This window comes from Parambassis ranga, chromosome 3, assembly GCF_900634625.1.
Source record: "Parambassis ranga chromosome 3, fParRan2.1, whole genome shotgun sequence".
NCBI classification, from domain to species: Eukaryota; Metazoa; Chordata; class Actinopteri; family Ambassidae; genus Parambassis; species Parambassis ranga.
This window is the reverse complement of record NC_041024.1, coordinates 17,731,827-17,743,305: the sequence shown is the minus strand read 5'-3', so window position 1 is coordinate 17,743,305 and position 11,479 is coordinate 17,731,827. Positions and strand designations below refer to the sequence as shown.

General features: G+C 40.4%; 1 protein-coding gene across 3 annotated transcripts; it reads right to left on the bottom strand.

Moving 5' to 3' along the window:
- Window positions 1–648: 648 nt before the first annotated feature.
- Window positions 649–11,479, bottom strand: fam120b (family with sequence similarity 120 member B). 3 transcript variants are annotated; one of them, XM_028402701.1, is made up of 15 exons: window positions 11,358–11,479; window positions 10,920–11,051; window positions 10,546–10,736; window positions 10,297–10,430; window positions 10,065–10,187; window positions 9,710–9,901; window positions 9,372–9,633; window positions 9,101–9,284; window positions 8,749–8,880; window positions 8,397–8,569; window positions 6,907–6,999; window positions 4,599–4,805; window positions 4,260–4,398; window positions 1,168–1,432; window positions 649–1,090 (listed from the first exon to the last, which is right to left on the bottom strand). In XM_028402701.1, exons 2-15 carry the CDS (start codon window positions 11,047–11,049, stop codon window positions 1,060–1,062), a joined length of 2,256 nt encoding a protein of 751 aa, XP_028258502.1. In that variant the 5' UTR covers window positions 11,050–11,051; window positions 11,358–11,479; the 3' UTR covers window positions 649–1,059. The 3 variants fall into 3 exon arrangements, with proteins under 3 accessions (XP_028258502.1, XP_028258503.1, XP_028258504.1); XM_028402702.1 differs by having other exon boundaries at window positions 10,920–11,054; window positions 11,358–11,469; XM_028402703.1 differs by having other exon boundaries at window positions 11,390–11,463.

Genomic DNA, 11,479 nt, shown 5'->3' with positions numbered 1-11,479 from the left:
GCTGCTAAGAAGATTCAGTAAACCACTAGCTGGATGGAAGCACACAGAGACACACTTTTTCTGCCATTATAAATTAGCTCATTAGTGTAAGAACTTCAATTCTTTAAAAAATGTGTTGATACCCCAGTATGCAGGGAATGCTCACGAACAGTGCCTGCCAAAGGAGACCACACCTGTTTTATCACATCCATCACCAGATTCTTGCTCCATCTAACAGAAAAATACAATTTTACCAAAGACTGTACAGTTTCTTTTGAACGTAGCAAAGTATAGTAATAAACAAGAGAGAAAGTGCACCTAATGCACACGATTCTGCTGGTTAATATGTTTAAACGAAAAAAAATGATTTTTTGTTTTTTGGAATTAATTCAGTGACAAAAACTGTGAACACAGAACCAAACTCAGAATGCTGTGATTGACCAATAAGCATCAAGTACTCAACAAAGCCATGTAATAATGGTTTAAAAGCATTGAAGACTTTATTTGTATAGAATATCTATGTTTGAAAACCAGTATCTGAAGTGTATAAATCTCCATTATCATTTGATATGTGATATCATATGATGTGATGTGATCTCTAAACTCCAGCTTGGGATGAATAAAGTATTTTATTCTATTTAAAGGATTATGCCACTAGACACACACAGCTTCTTAGATCTTTGTTTATTTATTGTCAAAGATAAGAGACAGAAACATGCTTGAGGATTAACCGTAATCCACTTCTCAGTGCACGTGTCACTTTCTGTCACAGTGAAACAGGTAAGTTGTTGTTCTTAGATAAAAGAGGCTGGTGATTGACAGGATTATCTTGGGATGTGTAGACAGATATATTCAAAGCAACTCCAGTAAATCAAATGATTATTTCTAATCTCTTCATTCTGCCTCCACTTAAGCCTCATTTAAACTTACTGCATCCTTTGGACAAACATTCCTGACAGATCATTCAGTAATCAGTTTGTTCAGAGAAATTTGATTCCTTTTCTCCTTTCATCATTTTTTCCCCTATCCTCTTAACTCCATAAATCCTCCCCTCTAATCCTGGGCTCCTCTCCTCTCTGTTCAGGGTCCTGGAGCATGAGGGTGCTGCCATCTGTGAGGAGAAGAGAGAGGTAGGTGATTCAAGGAGAGGAAACCACTTGTGATTTTCCTGTGCCTTACTGGTGCTACCTTGGGGCCAGTTGGTATCTCCCTCTGTTGTGATGCAGTCGACCTCTGGGCTGTCTGGTAGGCTGACTCGTGTTCCATGGACCTTCATCATGGTAGGGAGGATGAAATGAAGGAAAGTGTTGGCCTCCTCTTCTGTGCCCTCCCTGTTCATATCGACTTCGGCCTCTTCTTTCCTGCCCTCTCTCCTTCCAACCCTGTCCACGTAGATGGCCTCCTGCTGTCTCTCCTCTTTCCCTCCAATTCTCACCACCTCCTGAATGCCAGCCTGTGGGTGAGAAACATTTAGCATGAGTCTCATACAGACATAGAAGACGCAGCTTTGCTGGCTTCATCATTACTGCTAATATCCATCCAGACTTGTCCCAAATGATTTTTTTTTCTAAACTAATTACTATAAGGAACACTTTCACTGTTATCATACACGATGATACCGACTTCATGAACTTTCCTTTAAGGACACACTCGCTTTCACTGAAGTCTTTAAAGAGTATTGGGCTAGACCTTAATGGAGCCAGTAAATGATAGGTTAAGTTTGAGTAACTTTTGAATTCAGCAATCGTAGTAAATCTTAAATGCCCCACTCTGTGGAAGAAGTAACAACAATCACCCCCCTCTCTCTCACACACACACACACACACACTCACACTGCCTGCCTTTTAAGTCTGTCCACAATTATTTCAAGGCTACCCACAATGCAGCAAGAAACCCAAATGTCATATCACAGAGGACTCGCATGCTCATCAAATCTGACAAACGGCAGTGCTGAAAGTTGTATGTTTCAAAGAAACCTTTATGCAGCTGAATACTTACAGATCTCCTGTCATCTAACAACAAAAAAGAAACAGATTTTATTTTGTATTTCTGATAGTTGATGACCTTTACTCCCTAATTGCATATAAACCTATCAACACACAGGAATGGTTGAGTTTTTCTCCACACTTGTAGGAAACCTTTTTTTTTACTTTGATAGATGTGGCAGATTTTAAGACAATTACAAAGCACTGAAATAAAACATGAGGTCCAAGTTTAGACTTTACTAAAAGGGAGTCGCAGCCTGCTAGACTAAATCAAGCTACACCATCCACATCCATCCACAGACTGAGTGTTAAACAACACAGGCGAAAAAATGCCATGTGTTAGTGAACGATGTGTCAGTCAAGCCACAAACACCAAAACTTTTCAGAGGGTCTATTTCTGTTTCTGTGTAAAACTAAAAAAGAGAGACAGATCAAACCAGAAAGGGTACATACTTACTAAATGTGTATTGATTACAATGAACAGATTTAAGTGAGATCAAACACATTACTGTTCTCACCCAGAATAAGATGTAGTCCACACGGAACATGAGCCAGACTGAAAATAAGGTTGCTTTCATTTAGTTTTTGTCTTTTTGGACAGAAATAAACTGAAGAGTTGTGGGAGAGCAGCTATACTGGCTTCACTGGAGTGTAATTGTGAGGGCAGGCAGGCGGGCAGAGGAGATATTTGCTGAGGAGACTAAACATCAGGCTTGATTCCAAACAAAAACCAAACCGGGTCCTCAACGTTACCACATAGCGCCACCACTACTCTCACGCACACACACACATTCTCTTTCCCTCTGTTACACACACACTTCATTTCCCCACAGTTCTGTAGTAATGATTGGTGTCTGCGTCTGGCAAAAATGAAACACTGAGGTATAAAGAGTGTATAGCCTTCCATCTATAAAACCAGAAACATCCTCATGAGACCCACTAGGGTTGAATTGGGTAAAAAGCAGACAGTTTGGCGCAAATCGAAGACTCTGTGCCAACATGGCACACAGAGAAATGGTCACAAAAGTTTATAAGTCACAGGGCTGAACAGAAACTATAGGTTCACATTTCATGAGCTACTGCTGAGGCGTCTTCTTTGATTGCCCACCAAGACTGCAAACTACAGATGAGTCCTGTAGCAACGCAGAGGTGTAAAGAAGGAGAATGTTTCACAGAGTGCATATGGTAAGAACTAGAAAAAAACCAGAGAGAAACAATATAAATGACAAAAAGAAAAGGACAAAGAGTGAAAGAGGGGGGAAACTCTTAGGGGAAGGGGGCTCAGAGAGGGGAGAGTCAGAGTACAGGAGTCTGTAATCAGTTAGACTTGTTGTGTGTCTTAAAATAGAGCTCTCCCAGCCTATAAACAGAAACCTACTATTACTAGTGCACTGACAAAGCAAGTCTCGCATCCAAGCATGCATGTGAGTGTGTGTGCGCGCATGAACACGGTGGTATGTGTAAAAGCCACAGCACACATGGTGCTTGTTACAGCACGGCCCTCTGGGTAATGTGGTTCTGTGAGGGGCCCACAGAACTACAACCACAGATCAACTGTCAGATTAAAATGACGCTTCTCCATTTGGCTTCAGGACTAGTATTATTAGTTTTACATGAAAGCATGTAAAACCCATGACAATGGTCTCATTTTGGACAGTGATAAGCTCCACAATACAATAATTAGACAACAGAAGCTTTGAAAATAACGATGAGAGACATGATGTCATCTCTTTTGATTTTTTTTTTCCTTTTTACTCCCAAGTTTGCAAAGAAGCTGCAGAGAGGCAAACAGTTTGACATACAACAAAGGTCTCCCAGTGTTGCACAGAGGACAGTGTGGTTATACGTTAGGCTTCTTAACCACAAGGTTTCCAGGACACCGTAGAAACATCATAACAGTTCCTAAATCAGGTCAAAATGTTTTTTCTCTCACTGACCCTCATTTAACCATGATGGTCTCAAGATCAAACGATTTTTTCTAAAGAGCCCTGCTGCAAAAGGCAGTATAATTATACTACACAAAAATAACATGGACAAACAGTCACAGGGAGAATGCTGTGTAAGAGATGGAAAGAAAAGAAGGAATGGTGCAGAGATGAATTTGAAAGTGTGAAAAAAGATGCAGATGTGTTTGTTATCAAATATGCAGGTAATCGTTTCAGATGAATACATCAACATGTGTACAGACAAAACATGGTTAACATGAAGAGATGTGGAGGCCTTCCAATCACAGTGTACTGTGACATCTGCACAGGAGGTATCTAAAAAGAAAATTTAAGCAGTCAAATGTCTCACCTGTGTTTCTGTCTCTGTCAGCTGCTGGAGTTTTAAGACGCTGTGGTGGCTTGGGTCTGGACAGCAGAACTCTGTCTCTCTTCTTGCAGGTTTCTATAAGTTTCTCCCTAAGCTGGAGAAACTGTGACAGGGAGGACAACTGGGAAGAGACACAGGCACACATTTTATGATGTACATATATCCACTCATATAACTCCAGATTATCCATAAACATATCCTGATCACACATGAAAGAACAATTCCCAAAACATATTCACAAACAAGTATTTGCAGCAGAAAGTTGTTGTGTCTCTTATAAGACAAACACAAACACATTTGCAGTTTTTTATCACCACTCACATCGCTCTCCAGCAGCTCAGTTTTCTCTGTGCCACTGTGTGCCAGCAGGTACTTTGAGTGGAACAGCCGTCCATCGAAGCTGTGCCAAGGCATCAAGGCGGCGTTGGGCAGTGGGCCACCACTGGCGCAGTTCGCACCCAGCAGGTGGCTCAGTCCTCGGATATAGAGAGATCCCAGCTGCACTGCACGGCTGGAGAGGAACGGCAGCTGGTAATGAAGAAAGAAATATATATTTTTTAAATATTTGATAGTTCTTATGATCACCTCTAACTGTCTGGCAGCTGTTTTGTGAATAAAATGTATTCATCCTGTACTGCTGTATCTTTAAACCTCCTGTAAAATGACATCTGTTTCTATGGTTGGTGTCACAGCCTGAAACAAATTACTGACAGTTGCTAAAATAATTGGTGTTTCCCAAGCCCAATTTGCACAACCTTTTCTGCTCAGCCCTGACACACAAATTACACAATAAAACATAACACAGACCACCCACTTGACTGTCACTTTGCTGTCCTTTCCCCTGTTTACTGCTAAATGACAGCAAAGACTTTGTATAGTCTTTGTCACCAGTGATGTTTTAATCACTTGATTGTTTTGTTGCATAAAATGAGATGCCTGATGAACTGAATTAAACAAGAGTAACAGGAGGAAACTCATAAAATGTCAGAAAAGCATATAGCTTTATGGTACTGAGAGAAAAAGAAGCTGGAGGAACGGATGACGAAGAAGCTAAGAGCAAGCTAACTGCAACAACAGCAGATGTTCTGTGAGTGTGTGTGTGCTCTCACCTGTCCACTGGCAAATAGCACTGATAACAATGATTACAGGTATAAACATAGACACACACACACAGCCGTGCCTGCCACCTGCTTCCAGTCAAACACAGCTTCACCTTCTTAAAGCAATGAACCTCTGGAGAGAGATAAAACCCGGCTGAGGGTGCACACAAACACAAATAAATACAGAGAAAGGAGAAAGAGGGCATTGTGAAGAGAGAAAGGAAAAAGTGACTACCAGTAAGTGTAAAAAGAAGAATACTAGGACACCCAAAACAGAGACAGACAAAGACAGAATGTGTGTGTGTCCAGTGGGGTGGAGTTTGTGTGGTGTAAATAGCTCCATGTGGTGAGCGTAAGCCAGGATAGACAGGCGACTGTCGCCAGCATACTCTGTCACACACACACAGTCAGACTCACATATACACACACACGCCAAAATCACAGTTCCATGAGAAGGAATGTTGCAACAAAACTGACACATCCTTAAAGCCTACCCACAACCCCTTTCCCCTAAACACACTCATACTCTAATCGTGTGCCTCATTTTCCCTCATCTGGACACAATACAATTATTCTATGATAGATGAACATCTAAGTACGCAAAACCTGTTTCATGTGTTGTTGTAATGACATACACTGGGACAAACATTGATGTGAACAAGCAAATCTGAACCACACAAAATCAATACCTGATCGCTTGTTTACACTGTACACATATGTCGTGTGTGTTAACTCCATACACTACTCCCTTGGTTAAATACCCTCCTGAGGCTCTGAACCTCTCCCAGACAGCATATTCAAATCAACGCCCAGCACTAATTATTGTGTAGAAAATGGACGAGCAGCAAAAATACAAATTACTAGACATAAGTATGGTAATTAAGCAGTAAAAATAAATGGGGCTACAAAAAAGGCGGCAAACAACAGTCGTTTTTTCCCCAGAGAATGGAAAAGCACAGCTGACTGCGATGAGCCTATCTGTGAGAACTTACATGAAGTTACATGAAGCAAGTTCACTGAAGACTGAGAGAAAGCAGTGGTATCAATGCTGACTCCAAATAAACCTATAGGATGGCATTGATCAAATCAAATCAGTCTTTACTGACTGAGAGATCTTAAAATGTAGTTGGTTCATCATCATTAGGCAGAATGTAGCTACTTTCAGTAAGTTTCAAGTTGTGCACGTGCACTCTAGTTTTTCACAAAAACACTACAGCAAAAGAGAAAAATACAAAAAAAAAACTATGTTAATTAACTTTAAAAAATTACCAAAATTTCCATTTGGAATAAAAACACACACACACACACACTGCAGTGTATTTACAAACTGATGTTTTGTTTGTTTTCTTGGAAAGAATCAGCAGCTTGCTTGTTGTTTCTCTCTACTTTCCATTAATGAAAACATTTTCAGAGATGAGATCATTGTTTTCTGTAAACATCTTCAACAATTGTCCTTTTGCAGCAGGACATACAACAATGTGACAAAAGAATCTGAACAATTAAAAAGAATTAAAAACAACGTGACACACCTCAATCTGTTGAAGCTCCTGAGCAGATTTTTTTCTCAGACACACAGCCTGACTCAGGTAAGCATCCACATCTTCTTGAGACACAGTGTGCACCTGAATACAAAGATGCAAACACACACACAAAGCAAAATACACAGTTAATAAATTCCATCATTTTCCAGTGTGTCTTCTGCTTAACCAGTTTGTTTTGTCTGTTCACCTATGCAACAATTCAACAGAGAGAGGAACAATGCCGGCTGCAGAAGTAACCCTGCCCAAATGTACAAAACAAATAAACCCTTAAGTTATTTAAATAGGACATTGAAAAGTGAATGGAATGCAGCAGTGATCAGACAACAGATGTTATTGCTTGTCGGGCTGTCTGCTCATCTTTAATGGTCCAATTAACAAGATACTCTTCTGTCTATTGGTCCTTTAACCATTTAAATCACAGTCTGTCTGTCTAGAAGGCTACCACTCCATCTTTGCATCTTCTTCTAAGCATTCAGCTCTGTATGTGACAGAGAGCCAATAACTAAAGTTGCAGTATAATTTTTGTTTTGCTTCAATGGCATGACGCATGCACCTCCACCCAGATGATGTCTGTGGGTTTTAAAGCTTAATCAGAAGACGTAAACCCAAAATGCACGAATTAAAAGCCAAATCTTTTACTCTGAAATGCCGTCACAAATCTACAACAACAGGACATCACATCTGTGTAGCTTAACATTTGCAACCAAAATAAACACATATGTGAATTAAGTACTTTCTCTTGAAATATTTAAAGCCTTTGGATGCTTATCAGACTTGTTGTTGACGTAAGAGCTGGAGTTACAAAGACCAGTGTCTTTGGCTAAACTGGGGTCTCAGTGGGTGAAGCAACACATGCACATTTATGTATATAGCTTTACTACTTAAATCATAGTTTATACTTTGTTTATTTTTTTGCATGCTCTTCTCAAAATGCCTATTTTCACACACAACGCAATAAAGGCTTTGAATCTTGAATCTTAAATCCTGAATCTTAAATCAAGGCATGACACAACACAGAACAGAGCGTCAACAATCAATGTTTAACTTCACATCACACATTGACAAAGGAGCAGAATAATTGTTGTGTATGTGTTATAGATGTAAATCCCAAATCAAAAGCTGACTTTCATGTGTGATTGTCTGCAAATATATTTGTTCTTTCATTCTCTGTTGACATAAATCACCATGTATAGATTAACCACCCATTCATTTAACAGCTTAACATAATCATTGGAGCCTAACCCAACACAAACCTCTGATATCACAGATGTCATTGTTTGTATGTTTACATATATTTTTTGTGAAAGAACAGAGACGACTGGAGTAAAAACCGACTTTAGCTTAATTCATTAGCACATACATACCTAATGTGGCAGAATATAATCACAAACCCACACTTTTTAGTTTGCCTTTACTCTTGAATTAAATACAAAACTATATTTTTCAGAATAACAATCAAATATTCAAAGTGACATTACCTGTAGGACTATGTATGTGACCAAACAGAGAGCAGCCAGGAGAGAGTCTTCAATCGCTCCGTATAACTCAGAGAACTCAACACAGTCAAAAACTGAAAGGAAGGCCTTCAGACGAAGAACAGACACCTCAGGACCAGTGCTACACCATAGGAGGTCGAGACTGGGTTGATCACCTGCACATTCAGACAGAGGAAAAGTTACTATACAATAAAAAAGGGAGATGAATATGATCTCATTTGTGTATCAAGCATAACACGAGGCAGTGTTACAGTTATGATAGCCTATAACCAATACACTTGCATGAAAAAAACACTATTTCTGAAGAAATTATAGAAATCATCTAGTGGTTTACTTTGTTCTTTATTTTGCATAGGTACAGTGCATGGGAGAATGATGGGAACAGGGTGGACCATGTCAGGTTCCTTCAAAGGGTTTCCAGGAAAGACAAACCACTCCCTGATTGCTGGGAGGTCCACAGTGCTCCCTGAAAATACACAAAAAGTACAAGTTATACGTCACCGGCTTTAGAACATTGCCACGGACAATACTCATCAATATTTTTTACACTAAACAATAGCAATGGACAAACTCCACTGCCAGCCATGCAGTTCTCTTGAGGTGTGAGTCCTATATCCCTACATGTACACAGTCTGTGTCACAACCTACACATGTGCACACATTACAGAGTGTGTTTACTATCTTACCATTGTGCCCAAGAAGCAGCAGCAGACCATAGATGCGTTGTCTGCAGGGCTTGTAGACAGCGGCCTGAGGTGGTAATTCAGTGTCCACCTCATCCTCCAGAGTGTTGCTACATTCAGTGACTCCCTCACACACAACACTGTGAACCATGAAACCCTCAGCTGCGACATGCTTCTCTCTACATGCCTGTGGTAAAACCACACAGTAAGTACATTGAAAATTGCAGGGAGTTATATAAATACACATATACTGTGTGATATATAACAAACATACCTTCAGAATTTCTGGACTAACATATTTCTCAAAGGCACAGGAGAGTGAAGTGTCACCCAGCTTAAAAGCTTTCTGTCCAGGCAAAACGTAAAAACAAATCCCTCGTTCTAGGAGTCCTCTTTGAGGAGTTGTTAGATTCAAAGACTGTGGGACAAGGGCAATTTTTTCCTCATTTATGCTGTACAACGAGCTCACGAACTTGGATACTGCTAGCACCACCTGCCTCTGAGAAGCACCAGGGTGTGACGTGGGATTATTTTTCCTGGAAATAGTAAAAATTAAGATTGTAAATTCAATAGTCATATAACTAAAAATCTCAGAAGCAAAATGTTTTTCACCTGTACATTGCCATTGCATAGTTCCTGATATGCTGCATCTGCTCCTCCGACACCACATCGTTGCCAAGGAGACAGGCCAGCAGGGGTAGTTGGGTAACAGTCAGTCCAATGGCTCGGCAGAGCCTCTGCCGGTCGTACATCACAGTGGATAGGTTGTTTATCTGCAGCTTTGCTACAGATAAGTATGGGGCACTTAAGAGATAAGATAAAACTACATGTTCACATCAGACAGTTTGTACACATTTTCCATGACTTATCATTTAGTCTGTGTGTACTGGAATCTGTGACACTGTTATTAAGTTTAGCCTTTTAGGACAAGTGATCCTGCTGTAACAACACAATCATTTTTACAAACCTGTCATATATGATGAAGTCTGAGTCCTGTCCCAGAATGCCCATGCTGCCATGCTGAAGGGCATAGCTGGCAATCTCATAGTCTGCTTCTCGAACAGAGCAAAACACTTCCTGACCCAAAGACCTGTAAACAGAAATAAAATCCATACCTGGCCCATTTCTTTCCAAAACCTGTTCATAGTGTAAATTTGTACATGATGGCTGACATAAAAAATAGGTTTGTAAGTAATAACCTGAGAGCAAAAGGTGTGAATGTAGCCAGACCAGAGGGCAAACAAAAGAGCTCTCCACCCGGCTGCACCCCATATTCCTTGATGTGGCAAAATATTTTAGAAATGTTCCCATTCACTCTGCGTCTCCTCTTCACCTATGGACCAGAGGGCATGTAGTTTGGATACAGAAGACGTATGTAGCTGTAACATACTATGTGACCTAACATGCTCAATAACACTGTGTTATGTTTAATATGTTTCTTCCCTCACCCACTCACGTCTCTTCTGCTCCTCCACTACTCCATCAAAGAAAAAGACCAGCCTAATGCCTGCGGAAGTAAATGCCCCCACCCAGCTCTTCAGCACATCCATGTATTCCTTCCACTGCCCCCCACATGCCCAGTCCTTACACGAGTACCAGTGGCACAGACAGGCCATCCCATCCACAACAAGTGTTGGACCTACACAAAACGCAAATAGTTATTGTACATTGGTTGTTAGGCGTTATTACTGTATTCTATGCACGTATGTGTAGCGCTATAAAGACCATCTAGGTAAAGTTTTTATTTGACTAATGTTAGCAACTTAGTTAAAGATACACCCCCGACGCTGTCATAATGAAAGCACAGTGAAATATACTGAACTGATGTCCGTAGCTCCGCAGCCCCGCTGGCTCTTGACAACATGTTGTTTGGCCATCTCACTCAGGTTCACTGTCTCACAAGCTTCTGGACAACAGTGGTCTATGAAGTACTGAAGTCCTTTCACACCCATTTCTGCTGAGCAGAAAGAGAGAAAGAGGGAGGACATTACTACAAACACCTAAGGAAGTTCTCACTTTCAGGTTACACTGTGTCACGTTATATTTCAACGTCTGTTATGAACGCGTTTAGATTGCCTATTAGTATTGCTAGGGAGACATAGTGTGACAACTTATAAAGATTTGTTTGTACTGTGTTCAGATATATGGACATAATGATAAGCTAAGCTAATCGTTAGCTAGTTTCTTGCTGAGGTAGTCTTATTTCTGGTCATTGCAAACAAATTCCTACAGTAGAAGGCATGCCTGCACATACAGTTACCTGTAGTGGTGCTGTAAGTACAAACAACTGACTTTAAAATCTCGCAGTAGCTTTGTTGAGCGGTAATGATCCGTGCGGTGTTTACTGGATGTAAACTTCAAATTACTTCCTGTTTTTACGCG